This window comes from Didymella exigua, assembly GCF_010094145.1.
Source record: "Didymella exigua CBS 183.55 unplaced genomic scaffold M421scaffold_4, whole genome shotgun sequence".
NCBI classification, from domain to species: domain Eukaryota; kingdom Fungi; phylum Ascomycota; class Dothideomycetes; order Pleosporales; family Didymellaceae; genus Didymella; species Didymella exigua.
In genome coordinates, this window is record NW_022984778.1 from 908,622 (window position 1) to 932,867 (window position 24,246).

A 24,246-nucleotide genomic window follows, 5' to 3' on the forward strand; every position below is an offset into this window, starting at 1 on the left:
GACGTACTGAGCGCATTACGCAGGCACACACCATAAGGGCGCACACGATGCTGGGGTGGGTAGTTTGTCCCCAAAGCTACAGTAGTGAGGAGCGCGAAGGGTGCGCAGCATTATCTCAAGACCATCTCATGCAAGGCAGAAGATTGGACGTTGCGCAGCTGTCTTGTACCCAGGCCAGGTGAGGCGCCAGGAACGGCTAGGCTTCAAGCAGAAGGTGTGCGGGAGTGTAACGTGATTCGTTCATGAGAACATCCACCGCTATTTGTCTACGTGACCCTGCGAAAGAGGCTGGCCAGCACACGGGATCAGGAACGGATGCCATAATATTTGCCTCGAACTTCCACTTCAACCTTCATCCCTCCCTCTTCTTGTTGTCCTTCCTCCTTCAGCCCTGATCTGTCAAAACCCCGGTGCCCCACTAACCCCGCCCTAAAACGTCACCGCGTTCCGGATCGTCAGGCCAGCTTGTGGCATAGCGTCAGACCGTGGTCTTGACCTGGTACTTCGTACCTCCAGTGCAGCGGCAGCCACGCGCATACTGAGGCAAACGGCGCTGGGTCGTGTGTTGTTTTGGCGTGCTAGCAGTTCGCTATCTTTCCGCGACACGCCTATCCTTCGAGTCCACCCTCGCAGACAACGCGCCTGGAGACGAAGAACCGAGATCGGAACTGGTCTTGGGCAGATCCACCTGTGCGCATATCTCTCCACCACGAGCCCTGCGTAAGGTGCAGAACAGTAAGGCAGCTTAGAGTACCGATCTCGCAAGTCTTGTTGTTCGTAGTTGGGCATCGGACCATTTCGTATGGGTATAATGCACGATCATCACCCGCCACGACCTGCTCGACAGACCGCACGTTCTGAAGAGGCATGCCCACGCAGTCCGGCCATGGCTCCCTCCTACTCGCGATCGTTACCCTCTAGACAGCATTCAGAAGGTGCGTTACATCCTTTGTGTAATGGTCCCGTTCGTCGTGCTCCATGCCAAGCATCTTTTGTGCTGCTCAGCAGTCTCTAGCTGTTCTCAAGCTGACAAATGATCCTCAGAATCCTGGATAGACATCAGCTCCAGGCCGTCCTCATCCTCACTATCCTCCGCTGCCGACGAAATCATTACGACGGGCCTTACAGTCCAGCATGACTCGAACCTACATAGAAGACATAGGCGTGCACGAGGTGGATTTCAGATCGGCACTGGTCATCGTGTGGCGAGCGCTGGCGGAGGGAACAGTAGCCAAGAGGAGTACGATGAGAGCGAGAGCGAGTCGGACAGGGTCATGACGTCCTCCAACGAGCATATTGGACTTTCGCCTTTGAGGCATGAAGTCCCTCGCGGGCCTTACTCGGTTGCTTCTTCTGACACCATGTCCGAACGAGAAGAAGAGGAAGACGATGACGAAAACGCGACAGCCGTCAACTATCCAAGATCGACCCCAAGACCGACCTCACGACAGTTCCAACCTCGACCGAACGCATTCTCGCATCCAAGTGCTGAACAAGTTGTACGCTCACAATCAGGAACCATCTACACACCACGGAGACCATCCGCGAGGCTGGGCTCTCAACGACAGCACTCCTACCCGCAACACACGCCCTACAATGTCATATCGCCCAATCACCAAGCCGACCATGATGAGGCGCTTCGAGCCAGCCTCTCCACACTTCTCTCTGCCGCTGCTGCAGTCAGAGGGCTTCCCAAACCCGGTCAACCTCGTGCCTCACCGGCCGCAACATCTAGTCGTGTCGACCCCTCGTCTCTTCGCATGGTACCCGAGTCAGTGGCATTGGGCGAGATCACCGAGGAAGTGAGCAACGGCTCGTCTTCCCGCGCCACGAGCAGCAGTCCCTCGGACAAGTCCAAACGCAAAGCCAGTCCAGCTGTCGCAAGCGTACGAAGCAGTAGCAGAGACCGACATGCAGCGAAGAAGGCACGCAAGCAGAGCGCTGTGGTTGAGGAGATCAGCCCTACACTCTTCACATGGGTCGTCAGCGCCGGCGTTGTCGTCCTAGTAAGCGCTCTCAGCTTCTCTGCAGGCTACGTTGTCGGCAACGAGGCTGGCTACGCCGAAGCCATGGGCCAGATGGGCGCTGTTGGTTCTGAAGCGGGAAGCTGCGGTAAGGAGGCCGTTCGCGGTACTGGCTTGGGACTCCGCAGACTCCGCTGGACTGGCGGTGCTGTCGTTCGCGTCTGAACAAAACTTTGCCACCGTCACGGTCGACGAGACACAAACGTCACGAACACGAAGCAAGTGCTTGATTTGCATGATCTCCGGAGTAAGCACGCATGGGTGGTACTTGTCTTTGTTTGCTTTCGGCACCCATTTACGGCGTCCACTTTCCTGACTTTTAGCGTACATTGCTTCATATCTCTATCGGCGCTGGACTGGCGTTCCCGGTTGATTTCGAGCATTTGGTCAGGGCGCTAGCCGGATAGACGGTGTTTGGACTTAATGAGTGACACTGTGAGTGGGCTTTGTCTAGCCACCAGCTACAAAACAACGATGTTAGAGTCATATGCTCCTTTCAGCCGTGTAACTTTCATATACAACCGCTCTTCGGCGCCCAAGTCTTTGAAAACCCCATTCGGTGGTAGTGTCGCCACAGTAGCATGCTTGTACGCAGAATCCCAAACGCGTTCTCCTTTTGTCCACAGTCATTCTAATTATGGCTTCACTGCTCAATGATTTTCTCAGGAGGTCCACTTCATCACCGTAGTTCTCAATGCTGTTTGAGAGAAAGGCCTGCTGATGTAATGATCCATGCCAACCTCCCAGCACTTGTCTCTATCAGTCTGCAATACATTTGCAGTAAGTGCAATAATACTTATTCTGCTTGTTCGTTCATTGAACATGCCCATATCATTGCGTATCCTGCGAGTAGCTTCATAACCGTCGATGACTGGCATCATGCAATCCATGAACATCATGTCTGGCTACGGCTGGCCTGAACTTCTGCAGAGATATGCCAATGCTTCTTACCCTTTAGAGGTAATGGCTAATTTATGGCCAGACCTCAGGAGGTGTTGGGTGTTGATCTTGCGGTTAATGGCATTATCGTCCACAATGAGGACCAATAGCTTGGAGCTGGACGCTCGTGAATCAGTACGTCTGGGGGGCTACGTCTGTACTGGCTCCTGTCTAGTTGGTCAGACCCGCAACAATAAGCTCCGGTACCTCCTGCTGGCAGTAGACTGAAGAGTCATGACTCCGCCCATCGATCCGATAAGCTCCTGGCAGATGGAAAGCCCCAGTCATGTGCCTCCATATATCCTGGTTGTAGAACTATCCGCTTGGCTGAAAGGTTTGAAGAGTAGATCTCTACTCTCCTCAGCGGTACCAATTCCACTGTCCTGTACCGCGAATTTTATGGTGGATGTGTCGCTATGTTCCCTCTGTATAGCTCTGACGGAGAGGTGCATGGTGCCCGCTGGCGTCAATTTGATACTATTGCCAATCAGACTCGTCAAAATCTGTCGTAGTCGACGTGCATCTCCTAGAAGCGCAGCTTTGCTAATGCTGATGTCGCATGTCCATCATAGATCTAGCCCCTTCTTTTTCCCGCAAGCGCAGCGGGGTATTTGTATCTCCAACGGTCTCACAGAGTGAGAATGGAATACACTCAACACAGCTAGCCCGCACAAAGCCTGCTGAGATTTATAATGTCGTTGACAAGCGCCAATAGGATTTGACCATACACATCAATCTTGAGGGCATATTTGATGAGTGGCTAGGAGGCAACAGGGAATTTTGTTCGCTCAGTCCTATTTGAGCAGCGTTCTGGCGAATTAGTGAAGTGGTCAACCACCAGCAAATTCCTGCTGTTGTATATTTCTGGTGATTTTTTGCCGCACTTCACGGCTGATCTCCTGATGCCAGATAACTTCGCAAACTCATCTTCATTACAGGGTTGTTCCGTCAAAGCTATAGATGTTCGCCGTCTCTCAGAAAAAGTCGGACGCTGGTCAAAGGCTTTGCAAATGTGTGAGGTAGTCGGTGGTTATCTGCAGGTGTCTCGCAGCCCAAGAAACCTTCTAGAGGCTACAAAGGAATCTGCCGTAATTACACTAGGTTTCAAGGAGCCAGCTTATCACCGTCCAATGAGCACCCCGCGGAGCTTCCGCCACACCTCGGAACTTCCATCACACCTCTCTCTCTGCGTTTCCACAAAGGATCGAGATCGGTAACACCACGCCCAGCGGAACCTCCGGCCGCCTTTTCGGTAACATCAGAAGCCTCTTCCTGACGTTTGATGTCGGAACAGCGCTTGGCGGATTTACTGGGTGTGCACTGACAGCACTGTGTCCCTTCTCATCCCGGCCCACTTCACTCTGAGAACCATAATGCACAAGACGTTTTCTCAAACTTCTAACTAGCGTGTATATGATTGTTTGCATGATTAAATACCTCTTGCATACTCTTCGCTGTGAGGTTATATATCATACCAGATATTTGGATTTGGATCACTTAGACAATTCGACATACCAAAGTGGTAGCGACGGACAGTCTTAACGCACTTCAAGACATCTCATGAGTTTTGAACATCACAAAGTTGGCTACAGTGAAGGCTCAAACAAGAATATGGGCGCAGGAGACCCGGCGTGTCCCTTCTCGTGTAATTGGGGTCGAGAAATCGCTCGCTCGAGTCGGCTCGACTCCAAATACTTGGACATCAACCAGTCAAGTCGCTCATGCGGGTCTCAGCAATCTCAAACGCAACACGGAGATTTTAACTTTACACTCTTATTCTAGAAGTACCGTCACCACTAGGCTGGGTAGACCGTTCGGTCCGAAAACATGAAACTCGGACCGTTAGTCTTATGCAACTACACCGCTGTCACCTGGCGATCTTGCCGTGCACGCCCAAAACAGAAGGGAACCATTACTAGCTTCTCGTTTCTACGCATCGTAGCTTTATGGGCCCACTTCATGCCAATCATGTTTGGGTACACGCGCGCGAGCATGTAAGGCACTATTGAATTTAAGCTCACTAAGCATTGAACAAGCATCACGCCGAGTGAAGCCTGGCATCCATCACTTCAATATGGATCCGAAACTTCGCCTAGGAATTTGATAGCTTACAGTTGGATGTGTTGTACCGGACGGCTTGATTTGCCGCACCTCGGACCGTCATTTGGCACAGCCGGAAGTTTGATCGATTGCACCCAGTGACTTGACGGCTTGACAGCCAAGGGCCTCGATATGTCACAACCGAAAGTCTAGTCTGTTGCACCCGGGAGTTTCATCTGCTGTACCCGAAAGGTGGATCTACTTCATCTTGGAGGTCGAAACACACCGAAGGAGCATTTTCAGTATAAGTATTCCGATAAAGGTCTGTCATTTTCTCCACATCAACACGTCTCATTTCTACTCACTTCTCTCACTCAACTTATCTCCACTCGGCTGGGCTGGGCTTTGTTTATTTCTATTCTTCTATCTGTCTATCTATTTATCTATCCGATCTGGTTCATTTAGCTTCCAGGCTTTTAATCACTATCTAAACACATTCGCAAAAATGAAGAGCTTCACCATTCTGTGTCTGGTTGCTGCTGTTGTGGCCGCTCCGGCCGCCCAGGTATCTGCACCCGCGGCTACCAATGGTACCGCGGCTACCAATGGTACCGCTGCAGGCGACTGCAGTCAGGTCCAGACCAAACTTGAGAAAGGTATTCAGCAGAACCTCGATATCCAGGCTCAGGAACTCAAAGGGTAAGCAAGCCTCAGCTATTCATCTACAATTCGCGATATCATCCTGTGCCGCTTCTCAGGGGAACAGTGGTATATCACACAGGCGTTGTGAATGATTCATGCTCCACACCAAACATTGAAAGTTGATAAATCGCTGACGCAATTCATCACAGTGTTCAATCACTTCAAAGCATGGTTCAAGGGGGCTCTGTGCAGGCAAGACAATTCCAAGCGATGAAGAAATCAGTCTTGGATATCCAGCTACAGGGTGTTACAATCCGCGAGAACAACCAAAAGCTTGCCGCGCAGATCAAAAGCCCCGCTTCCGATGGCCTAGCCACCGTTGCCAGTGCACAAGTCCTTGAGATAAGCCAGGTCAAGTCACTCAACGGGACAGCTGAGAGCGCATGCACACTACAAATGCTGGTCACGGAAGTTCAGGGCGGCACCAAACAGAACCAGAAGAACCTGGCCGCTGCTAAGTCTCAGAAGTGTGCGAAATAAGGAGAAGCAATGGAGACTATTATTTCACTCCATCTTGAGAGCCAATCCCGGCCTATGTCTAGTGCCCTCAGTGAGAGCTCGCCGAATGTAGAAGGGGTGATTCGTCGTCATTCTCGCAGTCGTCCGAAGGGTTGATCAAGCTTGTTGGCAACAGTCCTAGTACAATCTCAACCTTGTGGTTCCGACTTCTTGCAATCATGAATGCTGTCTCAATAGTTCTCAGGACAAACTCCAGCGAGTGGCCATGTAATCTTTTCGGCCCGATAATGACAAGCTCTTTGTGCCCAGGCAGGCGTGCCGGATTGTTGAGCGTAGAGGAGAAGTGTGAGTTCATGTCCATAGGTACCCGATCATCCCACAGAGTGTAAGGATGCAGCGTCCGGACGTGCTCTTTGGTACGTCTCAAGGTATTCCTACGTATGTTGAGTAACCTCAGATCATGCCCGTTGCCTCGGAAAGCGTTCTGTGTGTAGAACAGTGTTTTGAGTTGCGCGGTCTCGTGATAGTTGACGGCAAGCAGTGGAATAACGAGAACAAAAAGGGCCTGAGCTCCGGGCAGCTTTACCGTGCAGTGGTCAATTGTGAAAGTACAGGATGCTGCGTCCGAGGTTTGTAATGCACACGCTGATCTCATGACCGGTGAAGGTATAGATGTAAAACTGGTTTCGTATCTCTGCCGGAAGGCGAAGAAGAGGGGATCTGTGCCGATTGCTCTGGGTGCTTCAGCACAAGTCAGCAATGCAGGATATGAAAGTCGTAGTAGTACGTCTCGTTTTCGTCCATCTTATCAAAGTTTCCAGAATAAGCAAGCGGAAGCCTGTAGGTCTTGTGTTTAGTTGGAGATGATAGATAGCTTACCCTTAAGCTGGCTCTAGTTCCTGGGCCTTCCACATTCATGCATTTTGAATCGGCTGTTGCCTAGTGACTGCTTCCGCGGATAGCACGATCTGCACTCATTTGGCTGGGGTTACCTTCGCATTCTTTATTCATCGGGCCAAGTAGACTGTAAAGGTTCCGAAGGCGCTTGTTGCCTGCTCGAGACTACATGAGTATTTGGTGATGTGGCTAATAAAACTTCCACTACTATCCTCAGCCTGCTCCCACTCACTGACCGCCCTGCTGTTAAGCCAGCCGTCGCTCATTGCCCACGACCTCGACCCCGTACTACTACCCCAAGTCACCCGCCCTGCTGAACAATTTGACGGCATTGATGACGGTGAAGCTATAGGTGTCGCACCTACTCGCAGGAATAACTACGCTGTACATCGCCTTGATATCAACGCGGACCTTGACGCACGCCACGTTATTGACGACCTATGTCAATGCTAACATATAGCACACAACTACTTCTCTACAATTACATTTAATTGGTGCTTTGCTACGGCACTTATTAAGCCGACTGTTGGATCAAAGCTCTGAGATCTTCCCCCTGAAGTTTGAACCTTTCTACACCCCAGCCGCGATGATTTAAGGCAACGTCCAGGGTGTCCATGCCAAGGATAAGGCTCGCGTGATAGCCTACGGCAATTGGCAAAGGGAATCTCTCTTGTAGGAAAAGGAGCACCTGTACTCGTGCGCATCACCACAACGATATTCCTGCTAGCCCTTGTTGCGCACTTCGACTTGGAATGTGAGCAGATCGACATGATCACGACCTGATTACCTCAACGCCCATTGGACGATGCCGAAATTATGCTGCTGCAGCCATGTCTCCAATACCACCGGCTTGGAAGCATTCCAAATGCTGGGGAGGTCAGCAGTAACGCGTCAGCCGACTCTGCGATTCAAAGAATCGCCCGTTTACAAGGATTTGTCAAATCTCTCTCGAACGTGGTTGAAACTCATTTGAAAGAGCTCAAGGGGTCGTTTTCCAGAAAGTATTGATGATGCAAAGCGTTATTTATAGGAGAGGTGGGGAAGTCTAAGTAACCGGATTTTAGTAAGGAACAGAGCTACTTGCAGAGCATAGAATAGAAGATAGGAAGCGCCTTAAACACAGGAGCTTCCTTTATTGTTAGTTAGTTAAGAGGAAATAATCAGAGATCTCTAGGTAGTCGACGGCATTGCGGGGCTTGAGCAGATAACTAAGGAAATGGTTGAGGAGTAGTGATAGATCTGGTGCGCAGTTGCCTACAGTGTGTTTGCTTCGTGTACACAAGCAGCAGGAAAGGGTGGTCAGAACTACAACTGTCTCTTTGACGTGCGCCGCAAGTGAGGTTGAGGATGGCAGAGTATCTTTTAGAATGAGAAACTCGAGGCGGGTAGCATGTAAACAAATAGTGTAGACAGCCCAGATGGACGTGAACCTTGAAAAGGTAAGCTGCTTCTGCAAACGATATTCTAGTATATCATTTCTGTATCTCGTATCTCTAGCTTCTTAATCAGAAAACTTGAGCTTCTCAAACTGCTCAATGCTAGCCTGCCAGTTATTACCCTCGATCTCCGCTGCCCTAAGCTTCTCCTTCTCCTGCTCCTTGACAACATCAGAGACCTTCTCCTCCCAGTCAGCATCCATGATCTTCTTCTGCTTCTCAATTGTCTCATTCGCCTTCTTGAGCCTGTCCTGTGCCTTGGTGATCTCCTTGTCGACCTCAATGCGGCCCTTGACGTCCAAGAATGCGGTTGCGGAACTACCGATGGTGTAAACGGCGCAGCCGGAAGGCGTAGCATCGGAGGGAGAGAGAATAGTGATCTCGGAGACGGTCTTGCCAGCAAGCGAGCGGATGGAGGGCAGCGATGTGGAGGCCTGGAGCGACTTGTGTGTGGCGTCGTCGAGAGGCTGGATGAATGTCTTGCCGTTGTCCTTGAAGCCGTACTCGGCGGTGAGGGAGCGCAGAGCACCCGAGACATCGACGAGAAGCTCGTATTCGGCCTCGGCAGCCTCATCTTTGAAGGACTCATTGTATTGCGGGAACGAGGCGACGGTGATCGATGGTGTCTTGTCATCTTGCCTGCGGGGCAGACGCTGCCATAGCTCTTCTGTCAAGAAGGGCATGAAGGGGTGAATCATGGTCAGACCGCCCTCGATGGCTGTGTAAAGAGTCTGTTTGGCGCTCTCCTTCTCCGCCTCGGTACCATTGTCGAAGATAGCCTTGCTGTTCTCGATGTAAGTGTCGCACAGGAACTGACTTTCTTTAGCATGTTGATCCTGCATGTTCAACGCATAATGATCTTACCTCGTAGAAGTACCTGTAGGCAACCTGTGTGGAAAGCGAGAACTCGCGAGCCTCGAGATGTGCGTTAATCTTTTTCGAGGAGGTGGTGAGCTTGTGTAAGATCCAGCGCTCGGGAAGCGACTCGTTGCCGCCCTTCTCGATCCGTGCACGAGGCTGGAAGTCACCAAGACGACCAAGGACATACTTGGTGGCCTGGTAGATCTTGTTACAAAACCTCCTGTAACCGTGGATGACGGAGACATCGAAGGAAATATCACCACCACCCGTTGTGTAGCCGACAAGGGCCATGCGCAGAGCATCGGCGCCGCACTCGGGAATTCCCTGAGGAAACGAAGTCTTCTGGTACTTCTCGGCGGTCTTGAGCTCCTTAGGATCCAAGTTACCAACCTTCAGCTGCTCGTGCAGCTTGTCGAGGGTGATACCATCCATGATGTCGACAGGGTCGATGACGTTACCCAGGGACTTAGACATCTTCCTGCCCTCAGAGTCACGGATAAGCGAGTGGCAGTAGACTTCTTTAAAGGGAACCTTCCCTGTCAGGCGGAGGGAAAGCATGATCATGCGAGCAACCCAGAAGAACAGGATATCCCAACCAGTCTCGAGAACGGATGTGGGGAAGAGGTTCTTGAGATCGACAGAGTCTTCATTGGGCCAGCCGAGCGTGCTGAAGGGCCAGAGACCGGAAGAATACCATGTGTCAAGAACGTCCTCGTCGCGCTCGAGTGTGAACTTCTTGCCCTGGAACTTCTCCGCGGCCTTCTTGTTGGCCTCCTCTTCTGTGCGACCAGTCACCCAGAGCTCGTTGTCGGTGCGGTCACCGCTGCCGCCCTCAATCTTGACGTAGTAAGCGGGGATCTGGTGGCCCCACCAGAGCTGACGCGACAAACACCAGTCCTGGATGTTGTTCATCCAGTGCATGTAGGTCTTCTTGGAACTCTCGGGACGAATCTTGATGTCGCCGTTCTCGACAGCCTCGATGGCAGGCTTGGCCAATTCGGCCATCTTCATCCACCACTGAGGCTTCATGATTGGCTCGATGACGTCTCCGGATCTCGAGCAGATGGGGACCTTCATCGGGTTGTCGGTCTTCTTGACGAACAGTCCAGCCTTCTCAAGCGCCTCTACAACAGTGTAACGCGCGTCGAACCGTTTCTGGCCTACAAAGTCGCCGCAGTTACCGTTGAGCGTACCGTCGTCGTTCAAGATGTTGATGAACTCAAGGTTGTGCTTCTTTCCGAGGTTGAAATCGTTGGGGTCGTGTGCCGGTGTCAGCTTGACGGCACCAGTACCGAACTCGGGGTCGACGTATTCATCGGCAACGATGGGCAGGAGACGGTCGAGGAAGGGGTGCTTGGCCTTCTTGCCCACCAGGTCCTTGTAGCGCTCATCATTGGGGTGGACGGCGATACCAGAGTCACCGAGCATAGTCTCGACACGGGTTGTAGCGACCTCGACGGTCTGATCACTGCCCTCGATCTGGTATTTGAAGTGAGTCAAGACACCAAACTCGACCTTGCGCTCATAGCCGGGAACGGTGAGCAACGTCCTGCCGGCAAGATCCTTGTTGTCAACCTCAAGTGCTGACAGCGCGGTGTTGAGCTTTGTGCACCAGTTGACAAGCCTATTCGACCTGTAGATGAGACCGTCCTCGTGCATCTTGACGAAACTGTCTGTCACGGCCGCAGACAGGTTGCTGTCCATGGTGAAGGCCTCGCGTGTCCAATCAAACGACCCTCCCATGCGCTTCAGGCAGTGTACGAGATGGGTGTGGTACTCCTCCTTCCACTCGTGTGTGCGCTCCAGGAACTTCGGGCGACCAAGGTCATATCTTGTCTTCTGCTCGCGCCTCCAGAGCATCTTCTCGACAACACTCTGTGTAGCAATACCTGCGTGATCGCATCCAGGCAGGTAGAGTGTGGTGAAGCCGCGCATGCGGTGCCATCTGATCAGAACGTCCTGCAGCGATGTGGCCAGGGCGTGCCCACAGTGGAGCTTGCCGGTAACGTTGGGAGGAGGAATAGGGATGACGAAGTTGCCGGCGCTCTTGACAGTACCATCGGCCTGGAGCTCAGGCTTGAAAAAGCCCTCCTTCTCCCACCAGTCGTCTGGCCAAAGTCAGCATACACTATCGCAACCAGTGAAGACGATACTTACACCATGCTGACTCAACGACTTGGGGAATGTAGGCCTTTGTGAACGGATCCTCCAGGCCCCTAAGACGCTTCTTCTCGCCCTTGGGTGTCTCTTCCTTGTACTCTGGCAGGACTTCCTCTTCCTTGCCCTTCTTCTTTTCTTTCTTAGCGCCACCCTCTTTAGCAGGAGCGGCGCCTTGAGCAGCCTTCTTCGCCTTGAACTTAGCGTCTTTCTCGGCCTTTTTGCGCTCCTTCTCAAGCTCCTTCGCGGTCTTCTCCTTCTTCTCTACGCCCTTCTCGTTCTCACGTCCGGGCGCAGACTGGCCGGTGCCGTCTGTGCTGGCAGCCTCGAGAAGCTCCTTCTTGGTCTCGTCACTGACGGCAGGCGGCGCAGCGGTGACGGGGCCAGTCTTCTCGCCGGCGACATTGTGTGAGGCAGCATTGAGCGCCATGGTGGCGGTAGTGTAGTTGTGCGTGAGCACGCGCTCGGTGGTATGGAGGGTGCAAGACTGCGGTCGCAATTGAGCTCTGCGCAGCGCGGGCGAGTGCGAAAAGTGCAGGGAGCGGTGTCGTAAATTTGTCAGAGGGAAACGAAGGGAGCGCAATCTCCAAATAGAGGGGTGCATCAGCGGGGCAGCATTTGCGGTGCAGAGTCAACGTACAGTCATTAGTGTGCCCGCGGGCATGCCCGCTGCATGAACACCAGAAACCTAGCTGATGCGTCAAAGCGTCTTTACTCCGATCCAATGGGCGATTACCAAGCATCACAGAGTCCGCACAGCAAGGAAGAACAGAAATCATGAGTCTTTGTGTGTGTTCGATTTCACGTTGACGCCATTCAATGCATGTCTGACGAGTTCTTCCCGCAGCTTTGCGCTCCATACTCCAATAAGATTCCATCCTAGCCCTGACGCACACCAACCTTTACGCCCTGCTATCGCGAACCGTATGACTGAATATACACCGGAATGATGAGTGGAGATGTGCTGCTGGCCGGAACGTGGGAGGATCGATAAGCCATGCCTAGCGTCGGTTCGTTCGTGAATCTTATGCCATTACTCAAGATCTAGGTACTGAAATGGGTATCAATCAAGCCGCACTGCTGCTGTTCTGTTGAGCAGCTTGTCGAACAGGGGCAAAGTAGGGATGGGCCATCGCCTCTTGGGCGGTGAGACGATCCTGAGAAAAGTCAGCAATGCATCATGTCTATATGTGAACGTTTCCTACCTGGTGATCGTAGCGCAGAAGCTTGTCAAGGAAGTCAATGGCATCGTTGCTGACGAAACGCTGGTTGTCAGCATTGATGAACGAGTGCCATGGCTTCTTGGGGTAGCGGCTGAGTATATCGTCGTACTGAGCATCGAGCTCAATATCGTACTTGTCGAGGTAGTCGAACAAATCCTCGGTTCCAAGCACCTTGGCAATCTTCACAAGCTGGTCGGAATTGCTGTTGCCGTGGAAGAAAGGCTCTCTCCTAAAGATCATGGAGGCAAACATGGCTCCTAATGACCACATGTCCAGCGAGTAATCGTACTCCTGGAAGTCCACGAGCAGCTCGGGTCCTTTAAAGTATCGTGAGGCAACGCGGACGTTGTACTCGGTCCCGGCGTGGTAGAACTCAGCGAGACCCCAATCGATCAACCGTAACTGCATGTGATCAGCAATTATCCTTTTCCATGATCCTCATCTCAGATCGACTTACCTTGCGCTTCTCATGATCGATCATAACGTTATGAGGCTTGACATCACGGTGCATGATGCCTTTGCTGTGGCAGAAGTCCAGGGCCTTGAGGAGCTCGAGGATGTAGTATCGTACATCGTAGTCCTGGAATTTGGGGTACAGACTCCTAAAGTCGGTGTTGTTAACATACTCGAAGATCAGAGATGGTGTTTTGCTCTAAATCCCGCAGGTCAGCACTCCATTAAACACACGACGGCGGGCGAGGCACGAACCGTGCGATCGCTCATGCAGTCTTCTTCAGAATCACTACTGACCTGGTTGTCGCGCACCACATCCAGAAGCGAGACGATGTTGGGTCCACCAGACAGATTTTGAAGGATCTTGATCTCGCGCTTTATCTTCTTCTTCTTCACCGGCTTCAAGACCTTGATGACGCACTTCTGGAAGTTGACCACGTTGATGCCCTCGAACACCTCCGAGTACTTTCCGCGGCCAATCTTGCGGACAACCTCGTAGTTCTCAAGCACGCCCCACGAGATATTGACGGAGTCGTAGTCCCAATATGAGCGGGGCATGTTGGCGTTGACGTCGGCATAGACGCGAGCAATGCTCGCGCCGTTGCTGTTGGTGGTCATCTTGTTGGCGGCCAGATTGGCGGTGACAGTCGGCGACGAGGCAGCGACTGTCTACGGGGCAGCGAGTGTGTTGGTGAGGGTGACGCGGTCAAGTGGTGGGGTGAAGAAGCGGAGGTTGGCGGGAAAACAGGCGCAAACACAGGCAAGCAAGGCCGGCACTCAGCAGGCCAAACGCAGCTGCCTTGTTCCAAGATACGTGCGCAGCGCAGGCGTCGTGGCGGCGCGGTCGTGGTGCTGCAACAGCCGGCTGGGACTTGGCTGGCGGCGCGGAGAGATCGAGATTTGACTGGGTGCGGGGGTAGCCTTCTGGTGTCGTGAATGGTGCCGCGACGCTGCCATGAAGCGACCCTGGCCGTCTTAGTCAGCAATCTTTTCAGGCGCAAGCAGACCGAGGTGCTGCTTCCGCGTCTGTCTCACTCACCATTCTCGCTGTGAATATTTTCTGGCGCAACATTGCCCATAGCGACAATGTTCCACGATCTGAATGTGCCGTGGCCAGGCTTGGGCGCAGAATCTGTGAGCCAAATGCAGCGCACAGTCGCTTTCTTGGACGAATGTACGCAGACACAGCGAGCGCCCTTGCGTGCCGTGAAGATGTGACTGACTTGTGCAGTAGGATACGACGTAGTTGCCCTTACGCATACATATACTGGCAAACTGCCGAGCGAACTTGTACGTCTTATTCACCCTGATTTCCATCCAGTCAGAATCCCGTTCTCAATCAGCGTTCGCGCAGTCCCTGAGCATGTCTTGCGCCTTCCTTGGAGATGCATAGAGCCATGGCGACCAAGACACGCTGCTAACAATAGGCCTACCAGAGCTCGCCAATACCAAGTCCACTGCCGTTTCCCGTCCCACAGCGACTGCGCATACTGCGACGATGTAATATTTTCCTGACCGACAACTCCAATTTCCGCATTGCACAGCTGCAGCAGCACTATGACCTCGTCGCTGCCCGCCCATCCGACGAGCGCACCCTCCAGCAAGCATGCCTCAGCCTCGACGTCGACATCATCTCGCTGGACCTGACGCGCCGGTTCGAGAGACACTTCAAGTTCCCCATGTTAGGCGCGGCGATTGCGCGCGGGATCAAGATTGAGCTGTGCTACAGCCAGGGCATACTCTCAAGCGACCCGCAAGCGAAGCGCAACCTGATCAGCAATGCGACGCAGCTTATTCGTGTCACGCGCGGCCGAGGCCTGATTTTCAGCTCAGAAGCAAAGAGCGTTCTGGGTATCCGCGCGCCGAGCGACGTCATCAACCTGGCATCCGTGTGGGGGTTGGGATCAGAAAGAGGCAAAGATGGTCTGACAAAGGAAGCGCGCAGTGTCGTTGAGCATGCGCGACTGAAGCGGGAAAGCTTCAAGGGCGTGATTGATTTCAAGTATGGAGGGGAGAAGCCAGTTCCTATCTCGAAAGACAAGCAAGATGGGAAGGGCAAGGCGAAGAACCAGAACGGAAAGCGGCCGAATGAGAGTTTGGAGAGTACATCTGCGCCTCAGGCAGAGAAGCCGGTTTCCAAGCGCGAGCAGAAGCGCCAAAAGCAGGCGCAAGCTAATGCAGCGGTAAAGGGAGCGGCCTGAGCGATCAAGGGAGAAGGACGAAAGACTCCTACATCCACCGACGAGCGTCGCGTACTCACAGCAGCCACTTGGACTACCGAGACATTGGCAAGCCGCATCATAGACGACGGTTGAGATGATTAGATCCCTAGTACGAGGTCCTCATGCCTCGAAGGGACCCAAGATTCAAGCATGCGAATGCCTTCAAGAGACTGCCTGACTTGGCCTTCAGCTCTTCGAGTTTGCTCTTGTGCGCCAACGAATCCAGCGAACAGGGTTGTCGACAGATCTAGCAGAACTGACAGATCACAAATACCGTCGTCCACCTGAAGTTGTTATCATGAAGTAGACGCAAAGATACCCAATAGACACGACACAAGTCACTGTTCACACGCAATCGCAGCATCTTCGACCCATGTATACCATTTTCTTGTATTAACGTGCACAGCACTCGTACCAACAAACAACATAAACGAAAGAGACATAGGGTATTGCACACTCCTCCCTCACCATAGTCGCCTCGCCGCTGCCGTGGGCTTCGCCAATCTCCTCCCCAGATTCACCGTAACCCGACTCTGCAGCGCCACTGTCGAGATATCGAACGGAAGCGCCTGGTTCTGCTGCAAGCTTGCCGAGCTGTCCGGCAGCGCGGCTGCACTCGTAGTCCCCGCGATCGCACTCTGCGCCGGCACGCTCATCGTTACACTGTTGCTGGCTTCACTCGCGGCAGGTGGCGCTGGGGCGGCAGCCTGGGCGCCCGACGATGTCGAGCTCGCTGCAGATGTGGAAGCCGAGGTTGGAGCGCCGCCAGATGCAATCATAGTTACGCCTGGCCCAGCCGGTGCAGCTGCGGATCCCATGAGCAGGCCCGCGGTAGTCAGCGTCGCGGAGTTGACGCTCACAGTCGAGCTGCTGGTGCTCTGGACGGCTTGCTGGGCGCCTGGTGGAGCGGGCCCAGCGACGACGGTGATGGCGGATGCCATGGTTGCCATTGTGCTTGCGGTGCCTCCGCTGCCCATGGAGCCGAGCTGGAAGGGCTGCGCTTTGGGAGCCGACATGGGGAACGAGCCGGCGGGGCACATGCACGCGCAGTTGCAACCGCCATTTGCTGCGGCCGCTGCAGCGTTTCCACCGGAGCCGGACCCGGCGACGACGGTGACAGCGGCCGCAGCCGCGGTCGTGGTGGATGCTGCGATCAGTGCATCAGGGGTCAGCGTTCCAGAATTGACTGAACCAGGCCCTTTGGAAGGAGATGCCGCTGCTGCATTCGCGGAGCCGTTCCCTGGTCCACCTCCTGCAACGACAGTAACAGCGGCTGCGGCCGCACCAGCAGCGGTCGCGTTGGATCTCGAAGAGCCTGATCCATTTCCTGCAATGACAGTAACGGCACCTACAGCTGCTCCAGCAGCAGTCGCATTAGACCCCGAAGAACCTGATCCGGCGACGACTGTCACAGCAGCTGCGGCTGCACCGTTAGTCGAGCGCGTCGAGTTGCTTCCACTTCCTGCCAGGACAGTGACCGCAGCTGGCGCAGCTCCATTTGCCTGGGCCGTAGCGTTGCCTCCTGATCCCGCCAGTACGGTGACCGCGTTTCCCGCTGGAGTCACAGTGGGCGAAGCTACAAGAGCATCTGCAGTCAGCTTTGCTGAGTCCACAGGAGGAGCGGTGGACGATGACTTGGCTGCAGCTTCAACGCCAGGTGCTGGCGAGCCTCCTGCACTGACAGTTACGGGAGCTGCGGCAGCAGCAGCGTTGGCGCCACTTGGTGCAGAGGCCCCCTCGGCGGGCTTGGATGTGGTTCTAGTTGAGTTTGAGGCACCCTCCACTTGCTTCGAAGCCTCTCCTGCTGGTGTAGTGGGCTTGCCACCTTCGGCGATTTCAGTGATTGTGCCAGGAGTAGCCGAAGCGGCAGCCTGTGTATTGTATAAGCACGGATTGTGTTTGAGTCTTTATTCACTTACATTGACGCTCATTTCCTCCGCAGGACGTTGAGTTGGTTGGGTCTCCAGCTTGGGCGCTGCCTCAGCAGCAGTCGATCTGCTGAGGGCTTCAGGCGGGACAGGCATTGCTGCTGGTGCTCCCGTAGGTTGGGCCTCCGGAGGAGGCGCGGGAGCCTGTGCAGCTGTTGCTGCAGGTGCTTGGGTGGGTGCTGCTGCTGCTGCGGCAGGCTGCTGTCCCTGTCCCTGTTGTTCAATGACCTGCGTCGCAATCTGCTGACCGTTGGCCTCTTGGAGGATGGTTGACCTGATCTGGACAATCGCTGCGCCAGCGCCGCCGCTCTGCGCAGCGGGTGGCTGGCCCTGGCCCTGAGGGCTCGATTGACCTTGGCCCTGAGGGCTCGATTGACCTTGAGCATTCGGCGGAGCGCCTCCGGCGAGTTGGTTCGCAAGGTCTCCAGCAACGTCGTTGGATGCTGGACGTTGACCGTTCACACCAGTTCCAGGTGCAAGTTGGTTTGCAAGATCACCGACGGTGTTGCTAGCGTTGATGTCGCTTGGTCCTGCGGGTCTCAGTCCCTGACTCTGTCCTTGTCCGCTTGGTGGAGCTGCTGCAGCCGCTTGTGCTCCGGTCGAAGGGCGGGCCTCCGCTGCCGGCTGAGCCCCTACTGGACGAGGCGCTTCAGCAGCTTGAGCTTGTGGGGCCGGTCGTGCCTGGCCGGTAGCTGACGACTGACCAAGTGTCTGGTTTTGTACGCCAGCGGATGTACCGAGGCCGGCGACTTGGTTGGCGAGATCCGCACCAACATTACCTGTGTTGATGTCTCCCGTGCCAACGTTTGGTTTGTTTCCTGCAGCGACTTGGTTGGCAAGATCTGCGCCGACGTTGCTCGTGTTGATGTCGCTCTGACCGGCAGGCCTTATTCCTTGACTCTGAGGCTGAGGCTGCGCTTGTCCTTGACCCTGCTGCTGTTGTTGTCCTTGACTCTGCCCTGCACCAGCTCCCGGTCCCTGTGCGCCGGCATTCAGGAGTGCACCGACATCCAATTGGGCGATCTTGCGGACAAGATCGGCCTCCAATGTGTTTGCATTGGCGCTACGTCGGACATCGTTGATGGCAGATAGGTCGAGTTCTTCCACGATGTTTGTTGACCTGTCGACTCCAGAGATGAGGTTTTCGATCTTCTTTCCGCTCACTTCCCGTCCGACGTTAGTGTTGTGGAGATCAACTCCAGCTTCGGCGACGATCTACGGATTGTTAGCCTTGCTGTGTTGAGGTCAGTCAAAGCCGACGTACTGCATTGATCAGAAAAAAGGCCAAGCCAAGAGAAGACTTGGATGTCTTCATGTTGATGTTTTGATAGTTGGATGACTCCAGGAAATAAGGCTGAAAACCGAGAAGTAAGTATTAAGATTAAGACATCAACAGCACAGCTGCTATAGAATCGTAAATGCTGTCCCAGACGTGCAGTCTCGTTCGGACCCTGCGCAGCAGATGGTTGAAGAGTGAAGAGCAGCAGGAAAGCGGGAGACGAAAGAAGACAGGTTTCTCGGATCAAAACGAGCGTGTGGTTCCGGTATGGCAATTCCAAACCTTTCAAAGGTCGATACCTGAGGTGGAAACGATGGTACTTAGGGAATCCGTCGCACGCCCCACTCACTTGTTTCCAAGAATGTGCTGAGTTTCGACCAGGTCACTCCACGCGGCTACTCGTACGGCTGCCGGCATGTCTCAGGGGTGCGGTCTGCTTCCTAGGATGAAAGGAGCATGTTGAATGGGTTCGCATTGTCGGGATTGCGTGGCCAAGAAGGTTTGTCGCAGGACACAACGCTCGCGATTCGGATTGACAGGCCTCGAAAAGACTTTTCTGGAGGGTTTCCAGCTTCATCGTGGTCTGGCCAGCGGCGATGGTGGTAAGGTCTGAGACGCGATTTGCACGAGGCGACGCGCCTAATACTCGTTGCGTTTCACGACGGCCTGAGGTCGTTTACATCATCGTCGCTATGCTCGAGGGATCACCACTGCCATCTCGTGCGTGCATCCCGTCGCATAATTCTCATAGCGAGAGCGTCCAAGGCTACCTAATTCGGGCCAGGTGATCGTGATGCACCGCCGTTAGTGTTTGGCCGATGATGAGAGACCAGCAAGCGGGCGGCCCGAAGTCGATCTCTCTCGCTTGGCGATTCGAACATATTAATGTCGTCACCGATTTCCTTTCCCGTACACGACAACATCGCAAATTCGTCTCGAAACGGACTACGTGCGCAGTCAGAGTCGGCAAGACTGAAGAACACGACTGTTAGCCTTGGGGCGCAACGGTAGTGACCGCATTGAATGCTCTACAGTATAACAGCTTCCATGCCCGCTGCTTCCTGAAACACTTGCACTTAACCTTCCTTCTCGCAAGCTGGAGATCCGTACTGCACGGCAGCAAACAACACCATGGCCATTCATGTGCTAGACAACTATTACCTTGCGATAACTTTTCTCATCACTGTCGCCTACCAACTATTCTTCTTCGCCATAGCCTTTTCTTTGAAGTTCGACAAGGTGAGCACATCCCTCTGCAATATTCGATGCCTACTAACAAGTCCAAGCTGACCGATTTTGCTGGCGGCACCAACTTTGTGGTTCTCTCCATTCTCACACTCAGTCTCAGTGAGAACAGAGGCGATGCGCGCAATATTATTGTGTCAGTGTTCATGATGATGTGGGGAGCACGTCTCAGTGGATTTCTGCTGTTCAGAATTTTGAAGACAGGGAAAGATGACCGCTTCGATGACAAGAGGGACAAATTCTGGTCTTTCTTGGGCTTCTGGGTATTGTGAGTATACACACACCTCGATCCTGCAACAACACTGACAAATCCAGCCAAATGTTCTGGGTCTGGACTTGCTCGCTACCAGTTACAATCCTCAACTCGCCAAACGTCACTCAATTCCCTCAACCTGCCTTTGGAACTGGAAGGGACATCGCTGGAATTGTTCTCTACTCCATCGGATTTATCATGGAGAGTGTGTCCGACATCCAAAAGTACCGGTTCAGAAGCGCTCATCAATACGACGGCGCAGTTTGCGATGTTGGCTTCTTCGCATGGACCAGGCATCCAAACTACTTCGGCGAGATGATGATCCAGTTCGGAATGTTCACCATTGCAGTGTCCCCTGCCGCTTACCACTACGTGTCGGGCAGTGCTTATGCAGCTCTCTACGCGTCGATTCTGGGACCGTTCTTCTTGACATTGCTCCTCATGTTCGTGTCAGGCCTGACCCTACAGGAGCGTCCGGGGGCAAAGAAGAGATACGAGAAAGGAAATAACTGGCCTGCATACGCGCGATGGCTGAATAGAACGAGCATACTTATTCCGTTTCCTCCTCAGCTATATGAGAAGATGCCAGTCTTCTTGAAGCGAACCATCTTCTTGGAGTTTCCAATCTACGTCTTCGACCCAGCGAAGCATGCAGATCAAAGTAAGATGCGAGATAGGAATGCCGAGGAAGGTCATGCTGGAAGGCCGAGTGATGAGGAAGGACTGAGGTCATCTTGAATCAAGGTTTCTTCTCTTCTAATTGTGTAGTCATCTGATACCCTGGGTGCGTTTTGCTCCTACCTCGTATGTAATGCTTAATCTGGTTCGGCAATGACGCAATGTACGCATTCACACGCGAGATTCTCAGCTGAATACGAACTACGAGCTTCATCTTCCGTCGCTACGGCGTTCAATACGTCCCGCTTTTGCGGTTTAGATTCTCACTTACCAGCCTTGTGCATAGTATGATTGACGAGTTGTACCTGCCTTAGGGATGGCAACTGGCAACATCAACTCGTACTTCGCCAAACCTTGGTGTTCATCCTTGACATCACCTGCAGATCGACCGCACCACAAGCTCCGGGGCCCAGGATTGCGACTGGTTTGATTTAACGAGACAGTGGGATGGCCACTGCTTAGTCACAACTTTAGCCTATCAATCAGGGCCGTCTTATCTCGCGAACGAAGGCATCACCTCACGCCATCACACAACCGTGGCGACGTAATCAGGAAACTGTCCAGATATCTTCCCACATGTTCGCTTTGATCTTGGCTCGACTGCTCACCTGGTTCAACTGCGCACGCTAACGAATATGACGGCGTTTTTCGACTCGAAAGCTGCTCCTATCCCGCGCTGAGCGGCTGCTGCTGCCCTAGAGCTGCGCGAGATGTGGTTGCGTCATCTGTTCAAATGTTGCGGCGCAATAAAAGAGCAAATATAAAATCCAGTGGTCATTCCCAGGTGCTGTTTGTTTGGTCCTAGAACAGCATCTAGAATATTGAGAAGCACACTTTCTCTTCTTGCGACAGACCTATAAGATGTCGACTACACCAATCCACTCTACAGGCCGTGGAGGTGAGAGCGCACCCGAACTACAGCCTATCTATCAGAGCTCAACAACTGATCCGTCCTAGGCGCCGGTAACATCGGTCGTGATGACACTGTCTACGCGGACGGAGCAATCACGCGCGAAGGTCCTCAAGGCGAGGCAGCTACCCTCAACGAATTCTCTACCGGCCGTGGAGGTGCCGGAAACATGGGCAAATCGCCTCGTCTTGGACCGCAGGTTGACTCTCCTCGTCGCTCCACCGACATTGTCCCCGAGCTTGCGACACGTGAGAGCCAGGATGAGTTCCACACAGGTGTACGTACAGGCCAAGCGTTCCGCATAGACCAACACTAATTGATCCATAGCGTGGTGGTGCTGGTAACGTCTACAAGGAGAAGCACGGAGGACATTCCAAGTCTCCTGATCACCACGGCCTTGGTGACAAGATCAAGCAGGCGCTTCATCTCGACAAGGACAAGAAGCACGAGTCTTCGCCCCTGGGACAGGAGACTACTGTTGTCCATGGCGATACCATTGCTGGCGGTGCAGGAGACACACGTTGATACCCACGCTTCAATTGAAGCTACGATGATTTTGACAGGGAGGTCGTAATGTTATTGAGGGAGAAGCTTATGATACCCAAACCTTCTATTGAGACAAATGGGTTGCTACAGCCAGGAAATCGAACGATTCATGTTCATTCTGAGAGTTTCACTAGTGAAAGCGAATGAGTGCCTAACAAGAGATATCATCTGGTACCCCGCGGCGGGGCCCCACCGCGTGGGGCTTGAGGAAGCATCGCGTCATCTTCCCAAAAAGTTCTGAACCTCAATAAACAAGTTCTGTCCACAACAACCCAAGATGGCAGCCAACTCGCAAGACGCGGAAGCGCTCATCCACTCCGACGACCCACACCACCCCGCAAACCACATCTGCAAGCTCTGTGCGCACTTCTACACCTTAGGATGGGTACGATCCACCAACCGGGGAGGAGTAGTTGCAGCGCGCTCGACGTGAATGCTAATCCGGCCATACTCTCAGGTTACAGGCACAGGAGGCGGCACAAGCATCCGGCATGAAGACAAGATCTACATCGCCCCCAGCGGCGTGCAGAAAGAGCTCATGAAGCCAACAGACATGTTCGTGATGGACTTTGCTAGCAAAGAATACCTGCGCCGCCCACAGGTACATGCCCATTATCCTCTTCACGAACTGGGCATGCTCATACAGACGTGTGGATAGGTCCTCAAACCCTCGGCCTGCACACCTCTCTTCATGGCCGCATTCGAGCGCGGCGCCGGCTGTTGCATCCACACGCACTCGCAATGGGCCGTCCTCGTCACACTCCTGGTGGAGCGCGATTTCGGCAAGGACGCATGTTTCGAGATTGAGGAGATTGAGCAGATCAAGGGCATACCGAAGGGGCGCGGCAAGCAGGGCAATTTGGGGTATTATGACAGGCTGCGCATACCGATTATTGAGAACACTGCGCATGAGGAGGATTTGAGGGAGAGCTTGGAGGAGGCGATGGAGAAATACCCAGATTCTTATGCGATTCTTGTTAGGAGACATGGGATGTGAGTGTTACTGGATGTGAACGGTGCATTGAGCGGGAGGCTAACATAAAGCAGATACGTGTGGGGAGACAACGTGCACAAGGCCAAGACACAGTGCGAGAGTATCGACTATATCCTGCAGCTGGCTATTGAGATGCATAAGCTTGGGCTACCCTGGACGAAGTGAAGAGACAACAAGGCTGAGTCGTGCCTTCACCGGTGATGTGCGACCAACAACAATTGCGCACGTCGGTAGGAGCACTGCAACATTCACTCAAGTCAGTCAATTCAATCGTTCAAAGCACAAAGTGGTACAGCCTAGTACTGCACTGTCTCGCATGCATGCCCTGCCTCAGTGGGCCTACATGCGACCTGGCCAGGCTGAAGCAATTCAATCTCTACTTAAGGACTGCTTTCAACATGTTTGTCATTCTGTAATCCTGGATCGAGACATTCACGACGATGATCGTCGATTCTCAGGCTACTTTGTTCAAGCCTTACGGCGAGTTGAAGGTATATCTGTCTCAGCACCAAGACCTCGTTCCCCACTACCTATTTCGCATCGCAGCACCCTCGACTTGCGGTACTACGTCGTGCAGTCGCGTACAATCGTCTGCAGTTACATACGGCTATGACCTCCCGGACATCCTTCGTCTCAAAAACGGGTGTGCTAGGAAGATGCTAGAAGGGCACTGTCTGTGGAACAACGAGAAAGGCGACAATCTAACTACGTAGATGACCTACTTTGTGTTCGTCATTCAGTTCGCTATTTACTGAAGTATGAAAGATAATGACCGACCAGAGCCATTGTCAATCAGCATCTACATCCTGGATACTCGCACACTGCCTTCTGGAACATTTTTTCCAGCGGTGCCTCTACTTCAAGCCTTGAACATCACACGAATCCAACAATCTCCCACCGGTACCGCCATGGAGAATATTTTTCCCAAGGTACCATTGCTGTAAATGAAGGCGCCGTGTCAGAGATCACGTATCAATCATTGATTAACAGCGACTTACAC

General features: G+C 53.3%; 10 protein-coding genes across 10 annotated transcripts; 6 read left to right on the top strand and 4 right to left on the bottom strand.

Moving 5' to 3' along the window:
• The first annotated feature begins 395 nt into the window (after positions 1–395).
• On the top strand, positions 396–2,318 carry M421DRAFT_289986 (uncharacterized protein). Its single transcript, XM_033589016.1, has 2 exons — positions 396–935; positions 1,045–2,318. The coding sequence occupies exons 1-2, from the start codon at positions 803–805 to the stop codon at positions 2,187–2,189; spliced, it is 1,278 nt and encodes a 425-aa protein (XP_033452601.1). The 5' UTR covers positions 396–802; the 3' UTR covers positions 2,190–2,318.
• A 3,009-nt stretch (positions 2,319–5,327) lies between these two features.
• M421DRAFT_417075 (uncharacterized protein) lies at positions 5,328–6,408 on the top strand. Its single transcript, XM_033591312.1, has 2 exons — positions 5,328–5,702; positions 5,855–6,408. Exons 1-2 carry the CDS (start codon positions 5,509–5,511, stop codon positions 6,183–6,185), a joined length of 525 nt encoding a protein of 174 aa, XP_033452602.1. The 5' UTR covers positions 5,328–5,508; the 3' UTR covers positions 6,186–6,408.
• On the bottom strand, positions 6,220–7,027 carry M421DRAFT_290044 (uncharacterized protein). Its single transcript, XM_033589017.1, has one exon. The coding sequence runs from the start codon at positions 6,817–6,819 to the stop codon at positions 6,253–6,255; it is 567 nt and encodes a 188-aa protein (XP_033452603.1). The 5' UTR covers positions 6,820–7,027; the 3' UTR covers positions 6,220–6,252.
• Positions 7,028–8,562: 1,535 nt separating this feature from the next.
• On the bottom strand, positions 8,563–11,945 carry M421DRAFT_54455 (valyl-tRNA synthetase; the record flags this gene model as incomplete). The annotated part of the gene is made up of 3 exons (XM_033595224.1): positions 8,563–9,309; positions 9,362–11,466; positions 11,516–11,945. 3 exons carry the CDS (start codon positions 11,943–11,945, stop codon positions 8,563–8,565), a joined length of 3,282 nt encoding a protein of 1,093 aa, XP_033452604.1.
• Positions 11,946–12,582: 637 nt separating this feature from the next.
• M421DRAFT_98494 (casein kinase II subunit alpha) lies at positions 12,583–13,809 on the bottom strand (the record flags this gene model as incomplete). Its single annotated transcript, XM_033598627.1, has 4 exons — positions 12,583–12,672; positions 12,721–13,140; positions 13,196–13,390; positions 13,489–13,809. The coding sequence occupies 4 exons, from the start codon at positions 13,807–13,809 to the stop codon at positions 12,583–12,585; spliced, it is 1,026 nt and encodes a 341-aa protein (XP_033452605.1).
• A 425-nt stretch (positions 13,810–14,234) lies between these two features.
• On the top strand, positions 14,235–15,766 carry M421DRAFT_417077 (PHP domain-like protein). Its single transcript, XM_033591313.1, has 3 exons — positions 14,235–14,365; positions 14,423–14,481; positions 14,628–15,766. Exons 1-3 carry the CDS (start codon positions 14,278–14,280, stop codon positions 15,390–15,392), a joined length of 912 nt encoding a protein of 303 aa, XP_033452606.1. The 5' UTR covers positions 14,235–14,277; the 3' UTR covers positions 15,393–15,766.
• Positions 15,767–15,877: 111 nt separating this feature from the next.
• M421DRAFT_89664 (uncharacterized protein) lies at positions 15,878–18,656 on the bottom strand (the record flags this gene model as incomplete). The annotated part of the gene is made up of 3 exons (XM_033597785.1): positions 15,878–17,284; positions 17,333–18,556; positions 18,606–18,656. The coding sequence occupies 3 exons, from the start codon at positions 18,654–18,656 to the stop codon at positions 15,878–15,880; spliced, it is 2,682 nt and encodes an 893-aa protein (XP_033452607.1).
• A 638-nt stretch (positions 18,657–19,294) lies between these two features.
• Positions 19,295–21,008, top strand: M421DRAFT_417080 (DUF1295-domain-containing protein). Its single transcript, XM_033591314.1, has 3 exons — positions 19,295–19,859; positions 19,907–20,133; positions 20,181–21,008. Exons 1-3 carry the CDS (start codon positions 19,752–19,754, stop codon positions 20,854–20,856), a joined length of 1,011 nt encoding a protein of 336 aa, XP_033452608.1. The 5' UTR covers positions 19,295–19,751; the 3' UTR covers positions 20,857–21,008.
• Positions 21,009–21,327: 319 nt separating this feature from the next.
• On the top strand, positions 21,328–22,617 carry M421DRAFT_417081 (uncharacterized protein). The gene is made up of 3 exons (XM_033591315.1): positions 21,328–21,694; positions 21,754–21,983; positions 22,034–22,617. Exons 1-3 carry the CDS (start codon positions 21,658–21,660, stop codon positions 22,229–22,231), a joined length of 465 nt encoding a protein of 154 aa, XP_033452609.1. The 5' UTR covers positions 21,328–21,657; the 3' UTR covers positions 22,232–22,617.
• On the top strand, positions 22,530–23,411 carry M421DRAFT_54325 (Methylthioribulose-1-phosphate dehydratase; the record flags this gene model as incomplete). Its single annotated transcript, XM_033595212.1, has 4 exons — positions 22,530–22,637; positions 22,710–22,853; positions 22,911–23,245; positions 23,300–23,411. The coding sequence occupies 4 exons, from the start codon at positions 22,530–22,532 to the stop codon at positions 23,409–23,411; spliced, it is 699 nt and encodes a 232-aa protein (XP_033452610.1).
• Positions 23,412–24,246: the final 835 nt, after the last annotated feature.

Coding starts and splice junctions, on each gene's coding strand:
- M421DRAFT_289986 (XM_033589016.1), top strand. CDS start 803: ATGGGTATAATGCACGATCATCACCCGCCACGACCTGCTCGACAGACC. Junction 936..1,044: donor CTCTAGACAGCATTCAGAAG/GTGCGTTACATC, acceptor AATGATCCTCAG/AATCCTGGATAGACATCAGC.
- M421DRAFT_417075 (XM_033591312.1), top strand. CDS start 5,509: ATGAAGAGCTTCACCATTCTGTGTCTGGTTGCTGCTGTTGTGGCCGCT. Junction 5,703..5,854: donor CAGGCTCAGGAACTCAAAGG/GTAAGCAAGCCT, acceptor AATTCATCACAG/TGTTCAATCACTTCAAAGCA.
- M421DRAFT_290044 (XM_033589017.1), bottom strand. CDS start 6,819: ATGAGATCAGCGTGTGCATTACAAACCTCGGACGCAGCATCCTGTACT.
- M421DRAFT_417077 (XM_033591313.1), top strand. CDS start 14,278: ATGTTCCACGATCTGAATGTGCCGTGGCCAGGCTTGGGCGCAGAATCT. Junction 14,366..14,422: donor AGTCGCTTTCTTGGACGAAT/GTACGCAGACAC, acceptor TGACTTGTGCAG/TAGGATACGACGTAGTTGCC. Junction 14,482..14,627: donor GCAAACTGCCGAGCGAACTT/GTACGTCTTATT, acceptor TAGGCCTACCAG/AGCTCGCCAATACCAAGTCC.
- M421DRAFT_417080 (XM_033591314.1), top strand. CDS start 19,752: ATGGCCATTCATGTGCTAGACAACTATTACCTTGCGATAACTTTTCTC. Junction 19,860..19,906: donor TTTCTTTGAAGTTCGACAAG/GTGAGCACATCC, acceptor AACAAGTCCAAG/CTGACCGATTTTGCTGGCGG. Junction 20,134..20,180: donor TTCTTGGGCTTCTGGGTATT/GTGAGTATACAC, acceptor TGACAAATCCAG/CCAAATGTTCTGGGTCTGGA.
- M421DRAFT_417081 (XM_033591315.1), top strand. CDS start 21,658: ATGTCGACTACACCAATCCACTCTACAGGCCGTGGAG. Junction 21,695..21,753: donor CCACTCTACAGGCCGTGGAG/GTGAGAGCGCAC, acceptor GATCCGTCCTAG/GCGCCGGTAACATCGGTCGT. Junction 21,984..22,033: donor AGGATGAGTTCCACACAGGT/GTACGTACAGGC, acceptor ATTGATCCATAG/CGTGGTGGTGCTGGTAACGT.